The following is an 18,400-nucleotide window of genomic DNA, read 5'->3' as shown; positions in this document are numbered from 1 at the left end:
GCCAACTCTCCCCAAATTTGGACCTTAACATCTTTATATAGAAACCTATCATTAGACCTTATACCATTAAGAGGAAAATTGTCAAAAAAGAAAACATAATATTTTCACGAATACTCATTTATTTTACATGAAAAGTGGCGTTTACAAATATTTTAATCGTAAAGGGTAAATTTTTTACGCGCAAGAAATAAGTTAATTCAATATACATACATACATTACATTAATGCAGTCAAAACGAAAACAAATAAAACATAATACTTATCCACATATTAAGCGGCGATGCCTCTCTACTGCACATTTTTCACGTTCACTGTATCATCTTTCTCCTTTTTCTTTTTTAATTTCTTCTTATCTTTCTTGTCGCAAAGTTCCTTTGGTTTCACTTCTGCCGACGCGCTCTCCTGGTCGGCGACATCTTTGCTATCATTCTCTTCTTTCGGTGAGCATTCCACCTCCATTTTGTTGCTGTGCGGCTCCAACGCAACCGTTTCGTCCATAACCGTGGATTCTTCTTTGGCTTCATCAGTATTCTCGCTGATATTTGAAGTGTCCTTCTGCACAGCTTCTTTCTCAACCTTGCTTAATTCTTGATTCTCAACTGCTTCAGTTTCCATGGGCTGGGCGTCTACTTTCTTGCATTTTGAAACGGCGGCCGTCGCTTTCGCTTCCAAAACGCCAATTGCCCTTTCTATGCCTTTGATGGCGTCCCTTCTAGCACTTCTGATACTATCCTGACCCTGTGTATCGACATTGTCCAACTTTAGAAGATTGCGGGTCAGCATTTCGTCCAAATAGAGATAGTTTTTGTCTTTATAGACTCCAGCAAAAGCTTCCACTTGCTTCAATAGCTTGGCAATATCTTGCTGAATTAACTGGATCTGTTCGATAGGGGATAGGACCTGTTTCTGGATCTGCTGCGGCAGCTGCTGAGCTTCAGGGCACTGCTCTTGACCTTCATTGTTAGCGGATTGTTCAGGAACTGGTCGGGGCTGCGGCTGACCAAAATTTTTTTCAGGTGGGACTCCACTTTTTGAAGTTTGTGAATCGGCACGACCCTCGATGCGAATAGGGATCACCCTTTCGGATGCTGCTTGTCCGGCATTATCTTCTGATTTCGGCGAACCCACGGGGATATTGACCGAGGAAACGAATCTTTGTTGTTCTGTGGGTATTTCTTCATTCGCATACTGGCCGGTAGACTGTGCTTGATTGGAATCAATCGGAGTGGTTTGCCCAGCCCTGCTTGGTTGATCTGTCGAGATAGTCGCGTCTAGAGTTTTACCGACCTTTACTTCTAGTTTTAATGTAAATACTCACTGGCTTCTTTATCGATGGAAGTCGCCGAGTCAGGTTCAGTCTGAGTGGAAATGGTTCTTCGTTCTGGATAAAAAACAGTTTCCTGTTGCGGAGGTTGAGAATATTGCTGGTACTGTTGCGGATACTCTTGTGGATAGTACCCCGGATAAGATTGTTGTTGGTACCGCTGCGGTTCGCAATCAAAATCCTCTCTGTAATGTATGAAGTGTTTGGTAAAGAACAAACAAATAGTCTTGATTGATTTATTAATAGATTGCCGACAGTCATTCCCATAATTTAGAAACTGCTGGCTGTTTTATGGTAAAACACTAACGCTCACGTACCAAATTATTCTTTATAGTAAATAATAAATAATTTTCTTTTCGGCAATCCTGGAGTTTACTTATTTAGTACATGATGCCATCCATACTAAAATTGTCAGTTGGTGCAATCATAGTTCTTTATAGAATTATTCAGCCCTTATTGCCAAATATTCAATTATCATTTCTTGGGTGCCGCTATACTTTTGTATACTCCTTAAACCACTGTCATAGTATTGCGATATAAATAAATATAAATAAACACGTGGTGGCATATTTATTACTTTTGTACTGAAGAAAAAAAAACCTCTCTAACAAATTTGAAAATTTGATTTCATTTTTAACCCATTATGTGCAGTTCATGCATTAGATTCAAAAGAAAAACTAAAATGATGTGCATTTTTTAACTACATCATTGCGCATTTTTTGGGATCGGAGATATTGGCATATAACTAAAATTTTACTATTTTGTATAATTTTCCGGCTAAATCGAATAACTGTAGCAAATTGGCAACATTGTGCACCTCGACGTCATTAGACGACCCGAGTTAAAATTTTACCATCTACTAAACATACAACAGTTGAGCTGCAGGATTATTTTCAGTTGTAAACGATCGATTTTAGAATTATAAGTTCAAAAAGTCGACTTTGAAATATAAGAGACAAAACTGACATTCGTGGCGCATACGCACAAATCTAATTTAACGTAAGAAATTAATGAAAAACAAAATTAATGGTCTGGAAGAGTTGCCTGTCCCTCTGGATTGACTAAAGAACCATTTACTTTTACATTTTACTTTTATTTACTCTAAATTTTAAATCCGTCATTACTCAAAGCTCCAGAACGCTATACACTAGAAATCAGACGAGTCGATTTTAAAAATTGGCGAAGGAGATAGGCAGCAGATGGAGAAACGTACAGATGAGTCGCAAGCACTAAGCTTAGGTAAACGATCATCTTGATTGCATAATGACAAGAACTTGATAGAAGTTAAGAAAAAAAGAAGTCTTTGCCGAAGCTAATTTGTTGGCACATTGGACACAAATATCATAAGGCCTATTTTAAATGAATTCCGCGATGATTTTTAAGATACAAGCAATTAGAAACTGACCTATCAAATGGTGATCCAAATCCCTCAAAGCGCGAGCCGAATGGTCTCTCGAATCTCTTGAAGAACTCTTCGTCATCCCTGGTATGTCTTCTTGGGAACCCCTGCAAATGTTCGGCGAACTGGGGATGACGCTGTGCCAGATCTTCAAGTTGATCTCGGAAACTGCCCTCTGTTCTACCACGTCTATCGAATGGAAAGTTCCGCTGAAAAATCAACATCTGTATTTCATTTTTAACCTGCCGTAATAGCACACTTAGCATTTCAAATCAAAATAAAATCCGCGCTTTGTTCCCATATAGAAAGCAAAACATATTGTAACCGAACCAATTGTGGCAATACAAGGTGACATTTCCAAATTTAGAAGTCCCTTTAACACGTCAGCTTCATTACATACTGCCTTAAAGCAATTTGAACGCTTCCGGTATTTTAGTCACGGGTTGGAAGCAATCAAATGGAATTTAAAACACTGACGGTATTTTGAGTGTTTTGAGCTCTGATAGTCCTGCATGTCTTCTGCACTCAACGAAAAATTTGGTTACGATTAAAATGAAGTAGGTTAGCCGTTAAGTAAAATTTCGTTTTAATTTTTAATTTTGACAATCGTCGAAAAAGTATAAATATAGCAACTTCTTCCGACCCTCGTTCCGCTGCGCTCCTTTCGGACTTAAACGTCATTTATAAAACTTGTTGCATAATATACTAAAATTCTGTTTAATTTTGGGATGATCTAGTTCTAACTCACCAAAGTAAAAGAATGCTAACAAACCTGTTAAGGCGTCATAAACAATATCAAGGCAGAACGCAAGGGACAGGGCTCTATTTGATATTGACCACTATCAAACCAATATAGAACATAAATCTTCAATGACCAGATTACAAAACATATTTAATTTTCATAACTATTTTCTTTATATCGATATTTTTGTTACAATTATTAAATTTCTTAAATGCTGGATGAAAAAATATTTTCTCGGATATAATACGATACAGGACACCTTAATTCAAATATAAACTTGTCTTTGCCTGTTATTTTGCATAATGCAATTAATGTTGTGCTGTACTGTATGCCTAAATTGTCAATATATAAATAAATTATCATCAATACTGAAAGATTTAATCAAGAATTGAAGTCAATGATGGTAATGACATTTTAAAATGAGAGCAATGTAATTCATCTAAATGTAATACAATGCAATAGCAATCAACAAACGCTTATCCAATTTTTAACGTTTACCAATTCCTTACAGAGAAAATCTATTTTCCGTTGGAGAAGTAAGTCGGAGGTATATTTACCGCTTCTTGATCTTCTGTTAGTTAGGAAAAGCAAAAGAATTGAATTATTTACGTAGTATTTTACGTATTTTATCATATACTCGTATACCTATGTATACAGAATTTCGCAAAAATAATCGAAGAAAACGTTTAGTTTAGGTATTATTCTTATAATTAAGGAATGAAAATTTATTTTTAGTTATGTCTAAGCGAACTTATGATAGTGGCGCTAAAAAGAGAAAAGAAGAAAAAGAAGAAGAATTGAAAAAGGAGAAACTTCTAGCTAAAGTTCGCGGATTAACCAATTTATTAAAAAAACTACCGTCGGCACCGAGCTCGACACTAAAACCAATATTGATGTAGATGTAGAAAAGCTTCTCACAAAATAAAACAAGATAGCCGTTGTGCGATTTTTGACTAACCCTGTATAAGACATTTATGGTTACAGGGAGCCATGGCTGACGCAAAAAACGCTCCCACAAAAAATTGCCACAACGCAGTTTCTAACTTCGCAGAATTTTTAAATTCTGTGATGTAAATTGTTAAACGGGACAAAACGTGTCCTTCAAAACATCGTGAGTAATATGACTGTAATAATGGAAGGGCTCATATTTTAATAAATATATGTATGTATTTTCATAGGTCCTACTAGTCCTACTAATCACTTAAAACGACAAATTTTCGCTATTTTATTAAGGAAAATGTATAAAGCAAACATCATCAAACCGTACCCAGTAACTGGGTAAAGCAAAACGATAAATTGGTTACCCCGTATATAGTCACAGTTGCGAAACGCCTTATAATTTGGTTATATGGTCGCGGTACCTGCGGTTAGAAGGACGCCCACCACGTCGATCGCTTCGAGACTGGCCATATATGGTAAAAATGAATAGTCACTTCTCGAAGGTTTTAATTGTTCGACATTTAATTACGACGAGTGAAAAAAATCTGGGGCGAATGCGCAAAATACTGAAGTCAACAGCTGGAAACGGTACAAAAAAACATCACACGTACGACTGCGTTTACAGAATTCGTCAAAAACGAGTGATTCAGAGAGTCATAATTAACATTGCTACTTCCAGGTGATGAAAAAACACGTTTCTTCGCCGATTATGGCGTTGCGTGCGGTTTAGGTTGCGACAGCAGTGTTCGAATTGGTATCTTTTAAATGTTTACCTTTTCGTCATTGCAGTTTGGCCAGGCACTGCCCCGTCATCAGTATTTTTTTCTCATCAACTTGATTAAGAAAGTTTCCCGGCTCAACTTTCTTTTACTTAAAATCTGGTACATATAATGTTTTGATTTAATTATATAAAGGAATTCTACCTGAATGCAAACTGCATTATATTACAGTAGCTATCGACATCGTTGGAACCTGGAAAATTACGTCGTTATAACAGGTTACTCGTCTAAATATTAACAATATATTCAAATGGTCATTAATGTAAATCCTTTAATGCAAATATCTTTGAGGCTACATGATCACAACCAGAACAAAACAAAATTGTTAAGGTATTAAATTCAAAAAATTCTGTAATATTGCTATGTCGGAAAGTTTTGATGTTAAAAAACGTGCCGTAAAATGATTGTTACATCATTTTCAGGTTCGCTGTGAAAAGAAAAATATTTTCTAGTGCATTCGATTGCATTCAGAGTTTCTTTAGCTGTTGGTGGATAGGCTATATCTTCTTTTGCATCTTCAATATTGTGAGCAACGTTCATTACATCTTGGACAATTCGACAATTTGATGAAATTTCTCCAATCGCCTTTACTATCATTTAGGGTGGGTATGTTTCCAGTCTATTCATAAAGTGGAACATTTTCAGCTTTTTCCCGACGAGTTTTGGCCAACTGAAAATCATTTTTCAGAATTTGAGGATCTACGTAAAGCCTGCGTAACATGGTTCCAAGCTTCAGACACCCACAGAGAATATCTGTGCTGTGCAAGTATCCAGTACAAGCAGAATCTTTCTCTTTTGTGCAGTAAACTTTAAATCAAATTTGCGAACAAGCTTTTCGAACAGCTAGCCTGTCATCCACGCTTTTGTGTTGTTTTCATATGTTACAAGGCAAGGGTTTATAGTTTTAAAACAGAACTGCCCCTGCCACATATGCTGCTAGTGGGAGAGTTGTTCGATTATTTAGTATTTTTCTGCCACTGCAATTTTCACCTTTAAGTCTCATAGTCTTGTTTCATTTTGAAAATAGACCAGTTTCACCAAGATTTAGAGTGCCATCTTTGTAGATCTTTGTAGATAAGCTACTGAACGCTTGAAAATTTGCACTCTCACTTTTGAAGCCAGCCGCTGGCTTTAAACTGCAGCGCTGGCCCATTAATTTGCACGTCGCGCCTTCATTGAATTTTGAAGCACTTAAGTAAAGCCTGATCAATATTTTCGTAATTTGATTTTCTGATTTTCTTGGTCGCTATATTGGAGCTACCACTGGTTGCATAACTTTCGATTTTGCCCCGTGTTTTCCAAATTATTGCAATAGAAGAATGAGAAACCTGATAAAAACGGGGGTGAAAACGGATTTCTACAGTTATAGCTTAAGTGTTCAAACATATGTAAGACGCATATATGTTTTTAAGCTACCCTATAACATTTTTGTACGTACTACGCAATAAGCAACCACTTGAGTGCCAGATGTTTTCTTAAAACTGCATTTCTCGCCCCTCGCTCTGTCAAAACATCGATTAGTAGAAGGGCGTCATTTTACAATAAACATAGTTTTGGGGGGCAGTAACATTTTAAGAAATATCTTTCCGGCGTTTCTCGGTTAACTGTGCATTCGAGGGTTGCGGGTTATTGTTTGACTTAAGACTTAAAGGTGAGTGTTGTCACGAGTATAGTATCAGAATTTCATGATGGTTTCGTTTTATTGGCCAAAATACCAAAGTACCAAATGATTTATTTATTGATCGGTTTCATTTTTTTTTTATAAACTATACCTAAGGAATTTAGTTAAATACTGGTGTGTTTTCTCTTTGAACTATTTTAAAAGTTGTTTATTGCACTGTCGCGTGTTGCTGCCCTTCAGTGCCGGTGTGGTTATTTGCGACAGAATACTTCGTGTGTCTCTGCCCTTAGTGTCCATTGCACGATCGGTATAATCAGCACTGGTGATTGCAATAAGTACTATGTTTGTTCTGCCCATAGTACCAATATACCGATGTGTGTTCTGCCCTTTAGTATATTATGACCTCCTGTTTATTGCACTGTCGCGTGTTGCTGCCCTTCAGTGCCGGTGTGGTTATTTGCGACAGGATACTTCGTGTGTCTCTGACATTAGTATCGATTGCATGATCCGAATAATCAGCACTAGTAATTGAAATAAGTACTATATGTGCTCTGCTCTTAGTATCAACCTAAACTCAGTTCAACACATGGAAGAGAAAATTTTTGTCCAAGTAGCTAACAACCCGGAAATAAGCACAAAACGAATGACAGTGGGAACCGGAGTGAGCAAATCTACAGTTTATAGAGTTATTCGCCAAGAAAAGCTACTGCATCAGCTTAATTTTCGTGGTCCTTCTTTTAATGCACGACATAACATTCGCGTCCTTCAACCAACTACCTCCACCAATGCAGGCTCCCACTTTCTCAGGAGACTAGGAATTTCACTGAGCCTGTGACAACTGTGACAAAAGTATTGACAAGCATTAAATTGATTGATGGATATTTAACTCAAATATATATTATTTATATGAGATTTGGTTCGACATCCATGACATTATAAAGAAAATGAGGCAAAAATCTCAATGCACTGCGGCTTTCAGCCAAAAAGATTAAAGATTAAAGATTGGTCAGGAGAATTGAAGTTTTTGAAAATTGGGTAAAAAATTCTGTTCTTCCAAATAGCCCACCAGTCAGCGTAGTACTTTATGCCAGCCATCACGGCATTTTCGCTAAACAACTACCAACGATCGGCGGCAAAAAAGGCAAGAGTTGTTTAGTCAAAATTACCTTTATTTGGAAGATATTCATACAAAAAACAACTAGTTAAGAAGTTTAAGAATCAAATCTTTTGATAAAAACTTATTTCAAAGAGTAACTAACACCGTATCAATGCGATTTGAATCCTACAAAGTTACAAGATAAATCCACAAATGTCAACAGCAAACAATACAACAGAATACACTTATATTTTGTGTTTCAACTTCCTTACTACTACCCTGGACTCGTTTAATTTATTAGCCCTAAAATGTTTACGTGCAGACTAACTATAATACATTTCGTCCTTAATCAACATAATAAACTTCATTTTCCAAATCCTTTTAGTCATTTTCTGCTGCTTGCAGATTACCAATTATCGATTAAAAGGAATAATGCCAAAAGGGAAAAGACAAAATTGAAATTAAAAAATAATTCATTCCTATAAAAAAAAATTATCTTAGACCACGGTGTGTATTAGGGCGCCTCAAAAAAAAATTTTAATTGTGTTTTTTAGCTCTTACCGTCTCAAATGTTTTTCTTTTTGATATAAAAAAAATCCTCACCAAAGATGAGCCCTGTAGCTCAACTCTAAGGAATCGCTATTTTTATTTTAGTTTTTCACTAAAATTAAATTTACATATAATGTACGCGATTTTTTACAAAAAAACAATTTATATTGTTAAAGTTGAGTCTTTAAGCATTTCAAAACCGTATAAAAAAGTACAATTATCTTTAAAAGAAGATTAATACAGCCATTTAAAAATTACTAAATTTCATTATTAGAGTCCCTGTCGAATCTTCCTAAGTTTGCAGAAGTTAAAAAATACTATGTCCTTTGACGTTTCCATTCCATTCTTCATTTAAATATTTAGAGTGAGCTTCTGTTAAAAAATGAGCCGAGTTATGATTAGATATATCAAACATATTCTCAAGGCGATTTTTGCTCCGTAATTTTTTGTTTCTGAGTATTCCTTTTTTTATTTTTTTTTTCAAAACTTTCCACTCTCGATAAACTTTCATGATTTTAATAATAGCGTTATATGGTTGGCAGACGGGAATACCAGTAATTGAATCTGAAACTAAAATAAAAATAGCGACCCCTTAGAGTTGAGCTACAGGGCTCATCTTTGGTGAGAATTTTTTTTATATCAAAAAGAAACATTTGAGAGGGTAAGAGCTTAAACACAAAAATAAATTTTTCTTTGAAGCACCCTAGTGTGTACATTTAGTTTGAAGACTTATTTATATTAGTCCCACTTGGCATTGTGGTATAATTTGGTCGCGGATTTTTTTTTGCGATTTTTGAAAACTTACATCGTCGTGATTGGCGTCCGTTGCCATCTTTTCGACGTACGGCTTTCTGTGCTCAATTATTACCGGAATGTCTCTTATGGTTTCCACGGCGGACATGGTCGCATCACAATATAATCACAATCACCGCAAACTATATTACCGCACTCGGCGCAGTCTATTCCAATTTTAACGTAAACGCGTCGGTCCGTTTTGTTATATATGCCGACGAAACCCACGCCGAACTTTCTAGCGACTTCCCAACAATTTCGAGAACAAACACGAGAGCGGAATAGATGAAATGACGCGACGTTTACGAACAGCAACAACTAAATAGGTTGGGACACGATCGGGTTGCAGATATCGCCCATCTTTTATTTTATTATTTTATTTCATTGCGTTATCCAAATGACTGTTGTCTATAAAAATAACGAACAACATTTGATTGGCAATTAAGATGTATTTACAAGTGGTATTTTTCCATACAACAGGTGATAATCCTGGCTAATAATAGCCGTATATCTAATAATGATTAGCGCTTTTGGCGAGTGGTTAGTACTCGATGGCAAAACAAAATCTTCAGATTAATCAAGCAGGTGACCTCTCAAACCTCCGTTCTGACCTGATGAGCTCCCGGTTCGCCGTTATTTTCTCTGGTACCCATCGTAGGTTACTATCAGGCACATACGTCCGACACTTAAATATTTCCGAGATTCCGCTCGATTGCTTTATGGTATTTGACGGGTTCGCACTTGATTTAAGAAAACTCGTTTCGTTCGACGCGAAATTAGAATGAAATAAGTGTTATTTTTAACCATGCGCACACAACCAGTTTAAATACCGCAAAGTGCCATCCAAAGAATTGGGTTTGGTTTGTCGTGTTTGCCTGGCCAATTAAATGGTCTATAATAAGCAGTAAGACAACTTTGCACCTTTGGAATTAGACAAAAACATTTCCATTTCTCGTTTGTGGCATTCCGTTTGAGTTGGAATTACGAAGTAGATGAAGCTGTGGACTGAGGTTCGAGAAGCCGTACTGTGTTCAAATAAGAACGGCCCGTGGCAGTATCTGAATTTTCTGAAAAGGTGTTTATAAGTACGGTCAAGAGAAAATGCTCAAAAGAAATTCTTAACATTAGCATTAGAGCAAGTGCCCAAGATTTTTTTAAATCTATGATACTGAGATCCAAGCGGCCGCTTTTTAGGAATTTGCACACTGATATTTTTCCGACGTGAAATAGTTGAAAGTTTAGTTGGTTTATATCAGCAAACGCATAAGCAACCTGTTACACTGCTACATTTTTTTTGTATTTCTTCTGAAAGTATGATATAGAGTCGGTACGATTTGCGATGGCATAGTCGGTCATAAAATCAAGCCAGAAGTTGCCTCAGTATTTTACCTGCTTCCACTCGTATACTAAGGATGGGAAAACACACCCATTTCTTGCCATTCCTTTACCTTCATCTATTACGCCCCGTTGTCGTGCACTCTACAGAGATAACACCAATTACCGGATAATTACAATAGTTTCCGCTACAAAACAGGGTGGCATTTTTAAAAAAACTGCTGCAAATGCAAATTCATCGACAAGAAAAGAAGAAATTATCCGCAGTAAGTGGATTAATTACCCAGGTCTAACATGTAAGTTTGTTAAAAATTGTCAAAAATTACAAAACAAACTTGCCGTATGCTACAGACGAAATAATAGCTGAAATGGATCATCAAATTTTAAGATTGGTGTCGCAAATTATTTTTTAATAAAAATGTTGTAAGGCAAGGCACTTTGATATTGTAGTCGTATCTGTTTGGAAGGCAGCTCTACAGACAGTTAACAAAGAAAATTGGATCAGTTGTATAACACATACAGAAAATATAATAAAAGAATACTGGGAAAAAGAGAATACACTTGATATAACGTTACCACCACTTGTTGTTAATATAGATCATTCTCTGGAGTAACAGTTTCAATTTTAGCCCTGATATTGAAGATATTTCATCTCAAATGCAAACTAAATATAGTTTACTTGTATAGTTACTGTTTTCAATTTATATGCTATTGTTATTGTTATTTATAGACTTTTCGTATAATGGTTTATTTAACAAATTGTCATAATTTTTTCGTGTAGATTCACCTACTTAAATATTCGTATATCATTAAGGAACACCCCGATCTATTATTACATAGAAAATACATGAATCCATCTCTGAACATGGGCCAGTTAAATTAATCAATGCCAAGTACAACTGATTCTGTCTTTCTTAGTCCTAAGTAATATAATCGTGATCTTTAGTGGCGGCTGTAATGCACTAACCAGATAGACATTTAGGGCGGAAAAACATCTGTTGCAGTATAAGTGGAAACAAGATGTACGATCTATTTTATTGTCTGGCATTTTATTGCTGACTATACCATCACAAATCGTACCGACTATAGAAATAGGAACTTTTTTATTTAGAATTATTTCATTGACTGTCATAGTAAAATAGGTAGTTTAATCACTTGTTTTCGCGTATTTAAAGACTTAAAGAAGAATCGAACTAAACTAAAAGAAATTATTTAGGGTAAAGTGTATTTCATCATATACTCGTAATGTATACACAATTTCGCAACAATAAGGGAAGCGAAAATTTAGCTTAACCCTTTTTTAATTACCAATTAGGAATGATTCCTTTAATTAAGCAATGGAAATGTATTTTTGATTATCTGTAAATGAATTTATGATAGTGACGCTAATAAGAGAAAACAAGAAAAATGAGAAGAATTTAAAAAGGATAAACTTCTAGCTAAAGTTAGTAAATTAACTTTGAAAAAAAAAATTGTCGGCACCGAGGTCGACAATAAAACCAATATTGAAGTTTAAATTAAAGACATTCAAATTCAAGATGAAGATGTATGTATATATATATATATATATATATATATATATATATATATATATATATATATATATATATATATATATATATATATATATATATATATCCACATCAAAAACTAATCAAGATAGCGAAATCAATGTATCTTGCTCATCTGAATCCCATTCGCAACTAATAATAACAACGTTTCCCGCAAAAATTACAGCAGCTTTATTGAAAAAAAAAACTATATTAACTTTAAGCCTCAAAAAATTCAACAGTACACTGTATCCCATTTTGGTCGCAACTGAGGATTACGTCTATTGTTAGTACTTTTGGTGCTTTTGTGTGAAGCGAAAAATGACGTTAACAAAATTTTCATGACTTGCTTAGTTTTTAAAATACAGGGTGATTTTGGAAATAAGTTTTGGAGCACCCCTCGTATATGGGGTATTCTATGAAATATCGGACAAGTGAATGGCGCATCAGATATAGATTTCAGTGGCGCAGTCAGCTTTTTTTAAATGGTTTTGTTTTGTTTAAAAAAAATTGTTTTTTTTTAACGGAACCCCTATATCTTATAGGCCAATTTGATTCCATTTGACATGAGCTTTTCAAAAATGTATAACAGTATGGATATTTGTACATTTCTGCGACCTAGCGGTGATTTCTCGCGTGCAATTGTTACTATCATTCTGTCCTCCGTTCTGCTGATGTGTTCGTTCCATTCTTTCTTTCTACTGTGTACCCATTTATTCACATTTTCCACCTTGCATGCTCTTCTTATGCTCTCATTTCTCTCTTTGTCTAACAGTGTTTTTCTAGCTATTCTGCGAAGTACTCTCATTTCGTTTGTCTCTAGTAGTTGTTTGGTTTTTGCTGTATCAGGTCGAGTTTCTGCCTTTGTTGCTCTCTCACCTCCGCCTCAATATTACTTAAATTCCATTTGCTGTTGTATAACATTTCCTTCAACTTCCAGTTTGCATCTGAATGGTACTTTTGATGTCGTCATACATTTAGTTTTCTGGGTTAATATTATCGTATTAAGTGATTTGGCTGTGCAGTTAAATCGATGTAATAGACACTGTAAATCCTCTTCATTTTCGGCAACTAATACGGCGTCGTCGACAAACACAGAATACTAATTTCCTGATCGCCCATTCTGTATCCCTTTAGTAAGCGTACATTTCTTATTATTTCATCCATAATGATGTTGAAAGGGGGACTCACTGACTTGTCGGATACCTCGACCTACATTTATTGGTTCGGACAGAACCCCCTTAATTTTGACTCGAATTTGATTCGCTTCATATATGTTTTCTATGGTTTTGATGAGGTTGGGTGTGATTTGCCTATTGTAGAGGAGATGTACTACATGTCTTAGCTGCACACGGTCAAACGCTTTTTCTAAATCAACAAACCAGCACATAAATGCTGGTTTGTTGTATTCAATTGATTTTTCTGTTATCTGTCTTATGACAAAAAGGGGATCTGTGCATGATCTGCCCGATCTGAATCCCTGTTGTTCATCTGCTAAGGATGTTAAGTCGTTAATTTTGTTTGTTATCCCTTTTGGTGTAAGTTTCAGTGTGGTGCTTAAGAGATTTATGACTCTGCAGTTTTTTATCTCCTCTTTTAAACATCAGTATAGTGGTGCTCGTTCGGTTATCTTGTCTTGTTAAAGAATTTTTTGAATTAGGGTTTTTAACTGTAGTGTGAGGTATTGACCACCATATTTAAATAATTCGTTTGGAATGTCATCTTGCCTCAAGTTTCTCTTGCAATATGATTTGTTTCAACTAATTCGTTGATCTCTTTTCTTTGAGTTCAAATAAAGCGCCAGATTTGTTTTTGAAGTCCGTAGAAATCACTTTCCATCCGTTTCGAAAAAATTTCCCAATGTTGGTTTTTTGTTTGTCTTACTAGTGCTGTTGTTTCATTTCGGATTTCTTTATATGTTTCGTATGATTCTTGTGTTTGTGATGTTCTGTAATTGAGGTATGCCATTTTTTTTCTACATTTCTCTTTGATTTCTAGGCAGAACCAAGGGGTTTTATTTGTTTCACCGTTATTATTTCTTTTGATAGTCCGGGTGCCTAAAGCTTCACATGCGGCTTGTTTGATGTTGTTTTTTAGTTTCTTCCAAGAGGTGGCCCGTAACGATTCGATGTTTATTTTTGGTTCTTGAGATACTTGTTCTATTTTCTTTTGAGGTTTGAATTTTAATTTGATTTTTGCAAGTAGCAGACTGTGATCGCTTCCTACATCGGCTGAGTTAAGGGTTCTGACATCCAATATCTGGAGTGGGTGGATATATCTGTTTGTTCTAGATCTCTGACCTCTAGTGTTACCGAATGTGAACTTGTGTTGTTCTTTATGGTCGTAGAATGTGTCGATGATAAGTAGCTCATTGAATACGCATAAGTAGATCGTAAGTTCTCCATTGTCGTTTAGTATATTCTCATTGAACCTTTGCTTGACCCCACGGATTATTTCATTTCCGATGCGGGCGTTGAAGTCTCCAAGAATTATTATTTGTCGGTCGGTTGGCAATGATTGAATTGTATTTTTTGGTGTTGGTCGTAGAAGGACTTTCTTTCTTGTTTTGGTTTATTGTCTTCAGGTGAGTAAACTGATACAATATTAAGTTTCTGATCTTCTGCTTCCATTCTTATAACCATGATACGCGAGATAACATAATTGCAGTCTTTTATATTGGTTTGGTACTTTCTTGATACTGCGATACTACTCCTTCTTTCACTCTTGTTTGCTTTTCGACTCCGCTGTACATCAGTAGAAAGTCATTGTATTGCACAGTTGCAATACAGGTCAGTACCTTTAGCCTTCTTTTTGGTCTCTTGCAAGGCACATATGTCGATTTTATTATTTTTCAGTTCGTTAAGGGTTTCTTGATCTTTGTTATTGAATTATTTTATATTCCAGGTGGCAATTCGCATTATATATTTTTTCTTCCAGGCTGTTATCCTTTTTTGTGGGTGGGTTGTCATCAATGAATCAGTTCTTTTCCGAGGCAGAGTTTCGGTTCTGTTTTATGTCGCGTAGGCAGCTAGCTTGGCCCGATAACCTTCCTCCTTCTTCCGGGCTTCGGACCGGCAACACGATTACTTCCACCGAGGAATCATGCAGGCCGAGTTAATTTCTTTTGCAATAATATTAAAAAAGAAATAATAAATAATAATTTGTTACGTTGTAGAGACCATAACGTTGTCCCCAATTTTCTTAAAATATCCCATCACATTACAACCTCACCCGTTAATAAAATTCTTCGAAAATCTAGTTTCGCTTTCCTTCGAGAAAGAATTCATCATACCCGTAAGGAAATAGACCAAATCAATAAGGCTCTTGAAATTTCTTCTATTTTGTCCCCATCCGAGTTCGATACCCTTTCAAACATGATTCATGACAAAGCTTTAAATCTTCATTTATCCGCTACCCAAAATCACATTCAGAAATTCGAAAAACTAAAGTCAACACTAGGAAAACCATCAAACTCTTCTAAACTACCAAACACTGTAATAAATGTATCATCGCACCAACTTTCGGAAACTGAAAAATTAGTTCTTTTAAAAGGTTCCAACTTCGTCCTTGCGCCACGTATTATCCCAAAAGAGGAAATCAGTTCTAATGTCGAGTCTATCCTAAACAAACTGCCACGTGCCAACAGCTAATGAAATTCGATTTGAAACCGCCAAAATCCTTAAAAAATCAAAACCTCCGAAATCCAATATTGCAAAGCCTGAACGCATGGCCCCAAAATCTCTAAAATCCATATCGTGATCCTAAAAGCAGATAAAGAAAATGCTACGGTAGTCATGGACACAAATGAATATCAGGAAAAGATTCAAGATATTCTTACAGACGGATCATATCGTCAACTTAAAAAGGATCCTACGCCATCTATGGATCGCAACCTTAAATCTGTTATTAAGGCTTCTTCTCTATCAGACTCAGTGAAAAAATCTGTTACCCCTCACGACTCTAAAATTCCTCGTCTCTAGGGACTTCCAAAAATTCACAAACCAGGATTACCCCTTCGACCTATTGTCAGCACCATTGGTTCTCCTTATTAAAACTCCTTACAGGGAAAACTAACAGTTTCGTACTTAATTACTTTCAGTTCATTGTACAATTAAAAAGCATTACATTAGATAAACAAGATATTCTAGTTAGTTTCGACGTAGAATCCCTCTTTACCTAAGTTCCTGTTCCTCAAACTCTCGATATCTTTTCAGATATATTAAAATCCGAGAATCTGGAACCAAACCTTCTCGCCTTAATTGAAAAATGCTTATCGGGAACATATTTTTCTTATAACGGTCAAATTTTAGAACAAACGTCGGGGACTATTGGTTCTCCACTATCACCAGTCATCGCGAATATATATATGAAAGCCTTTGAGAAGAAAGCTCTCGACACCTTTCATCTAAAACCAAAATTATGGCAACGCTACGTCGATGATACATTTGTTATTTGGTCTCATGGTCAAGAAACCCTAGTAGATTTTCTTAGACATTTAAACTCGATACACCCTAATATACGTTTTACCATTGAGTTGCTTGCCATTCTTAGATATTCTTATCAATAGAAAATCAGACCTAACATTGGGACATTGTGTTTACAGAAAACCTACGCACACAAACCGATAGCTTAATGCAAGGTCTCATCACCATCCGGTCCAAAAATCATCGATTATCAACTCTCTTGTTTACAAAGCCGTAAAACTATCTCAGCCCGAGTCACTGAAAACAGAATTAAAACACCTTACCTCTGCTCTTCTCTCTAATAATTTCCACATTAAAGATATTAAATGTTCCATCAAAAAATACACTTCACCACAACCTTCCAATAGCAATGAGGTCGAAAGCAATCCTACACTAGCCATTGTGGTCCGTCCTTACATTCAAAACAGATTTACAATTTGTCCAAAAATCTCTCAACATCTGCGGTCCGTCAAAGACAAAATTCCATTTGAGACGCCAGGAGTTTACAGCATTCCATGCATATGCGGCAAAGAATACATTGGAGAGACCGGACGAAAAATATCAACTAGGCTCAAAGAACACGAAAGAGCCTTACGGCTAAGACAGATAAACTCATCAGCTGTTGCCGAACACACTCATGAAACCGGGAATAAAATTTTATTCGATAAAACTAAAATCCTTGCATGTAATCAATTCTTCTACCAACGAAAAATCCGAGAGTCTATAGAAATCTATAAACAACTTAACAATCTTAATCGCGACTCATGTCTCTACCTGTCCCCAATTTGGGAATCAGTCATCCGAGACGTTGTCAGGCTGTCAGATCACATTTTGACAAAACAAAGTTTGTTTTGACGTCCAACATGGGATTTAAAGCCAAGTTTATGCAAACCTTTTGAGTAACAAAAATTAATGCCTGTTGGGGTTGCTGACGAAGGACCACCCTGTTTCCAGGGACGAGATTGACGACAATTCGAGTGGATTGTAATTACTGTTTTATTTTTAAGAAACACTTAGAAACGAAGAAAACTTAATAACAAATTCTGTGACGGCTCGCTTTGCTCTTCCCGACTTCCTCGCCCTCGCTCCGTCTCGCTTCTTTCTTCCGGCCGTCTCTGTCGACGTCTCGCAAAGCTCTCTCGGCTCTCTTCGTGCCTCCCCGCAGTCGCGCTAGGTTCGCACTGTTAGCCTTGCTGCCGAGTCTTTCACAAAGTCCAACATGCCGCCCCCGTTGAAAAGTCTACTTTTCAAAAAAGAAAATAGAACGCGAAAATTGGGAGCGTGAAAATTAAAAATACTTTGTCTTAGTTTTCTACAGGCAGAAAACCTACTCTTGCCACTGAGCGTTTTAAAATTGTACCATTCGGTAAGCGCACTGACAAAACTCTCACTATACCGTCTGAATCACTATGGACTTCAGTAACACGAGCCATAGGCCAGCGTAGTGGGGGTACGTTGTCTTCAACTAATACGACTAATGCACCAGGCTTCACGCTGTCAGCTGAATCCCTTTGCCATTTGGATCGTACTTGAAGACTGCCAAGATATTCCTTCGACCAACGTTGCCAAAACTGTTGGTACAATTGCTGTAGTCTGTGATACCTCGACTCTTCTTCTTCTCAAGGTACCATCTCCACTAGTAAAGGTTGAATACAATCTCAGCAAATCCCGCTCGGTCCTTAGCCACCTGGAACAGGGTGTAGGCATTCAGGCCAGTCCAATCACGAATATTCTTTAGCCAGGAATGTTTTCTTCTCCCTATCCCCCGTCGTCCTTCAATCTCGCCTTCCATTATGTGGCCAAGGTATGCCG

At 36.4% G+C, this 18,400-nt stretch overlaps 1 protein-coding gene across 4 annotated transcripts; it reads right to left on the bottom strand.

Annotated features, from left to right (window-relative positions):
• Positions 1 to 109: 109 nt before the first annotated feature.
• On the bottom strand, positions 110 to 10,059 carry LOC132703622 (BAG domain-containing protein Samui-like). Of its 4 annotated transcripts, none has more exons than XM_060672987.1 (4): positions 9,852 to 10,059; positions 2,729 to 2,946; positions 1,318 to 1,508; positions 110 to 1,252 (listed from the first exon to the last, which is right to left on the bottom strand). In XM_060672987.1, exons 1-4 carry the CDS (start codon positions 9,891 to 9,893, stop codon positions 288 to 290), a joined length of 1,416 nt encoding a protein of 471 aa, XP_060528970.1. In that variant the 5' UTR covers positions 9,894 to 10,059; the 3' UTR covers positions 110 to 287. The 4 variants fall into 4 exon arrangements, with proteins under 4 accessions (XP_060528970.1, XP_060528971.1, XP_060528968.1 ...); XM_060672988.1 differs by having other exon boundaries at positions 2,729 to 2,931; positions 9,852 to 10,058; XM_060672985.1 differs by having other exon boundaries at positions 9,254 to 10,057.
• Positions 10,060 to 18,400: the final 8,341 nt, after the last annotated feature.

This window comes from Cylas formicarius, unplaced genomic scaffold, assembly GCF_029955315.1.
Source record: "Cylas formicarius isolate icCylForm1 unplaced genomic scaffold, icCylForm1.1 PGA_scaffold_6__28_contigs__length_40554024, whole genome shotgun sequence".
Taxonomy (NCBI): Eukaryota; Metazoa; Arthropoda; class Insecta; order Coleoptera; family Brentidae; genus Cylas; species Cylas formicarius.
The sequence above is the reverse complement of the archived record's forward strand: the minus strand, read 5'-3'. Positions and strand labels throughout refer to the sequence as shown.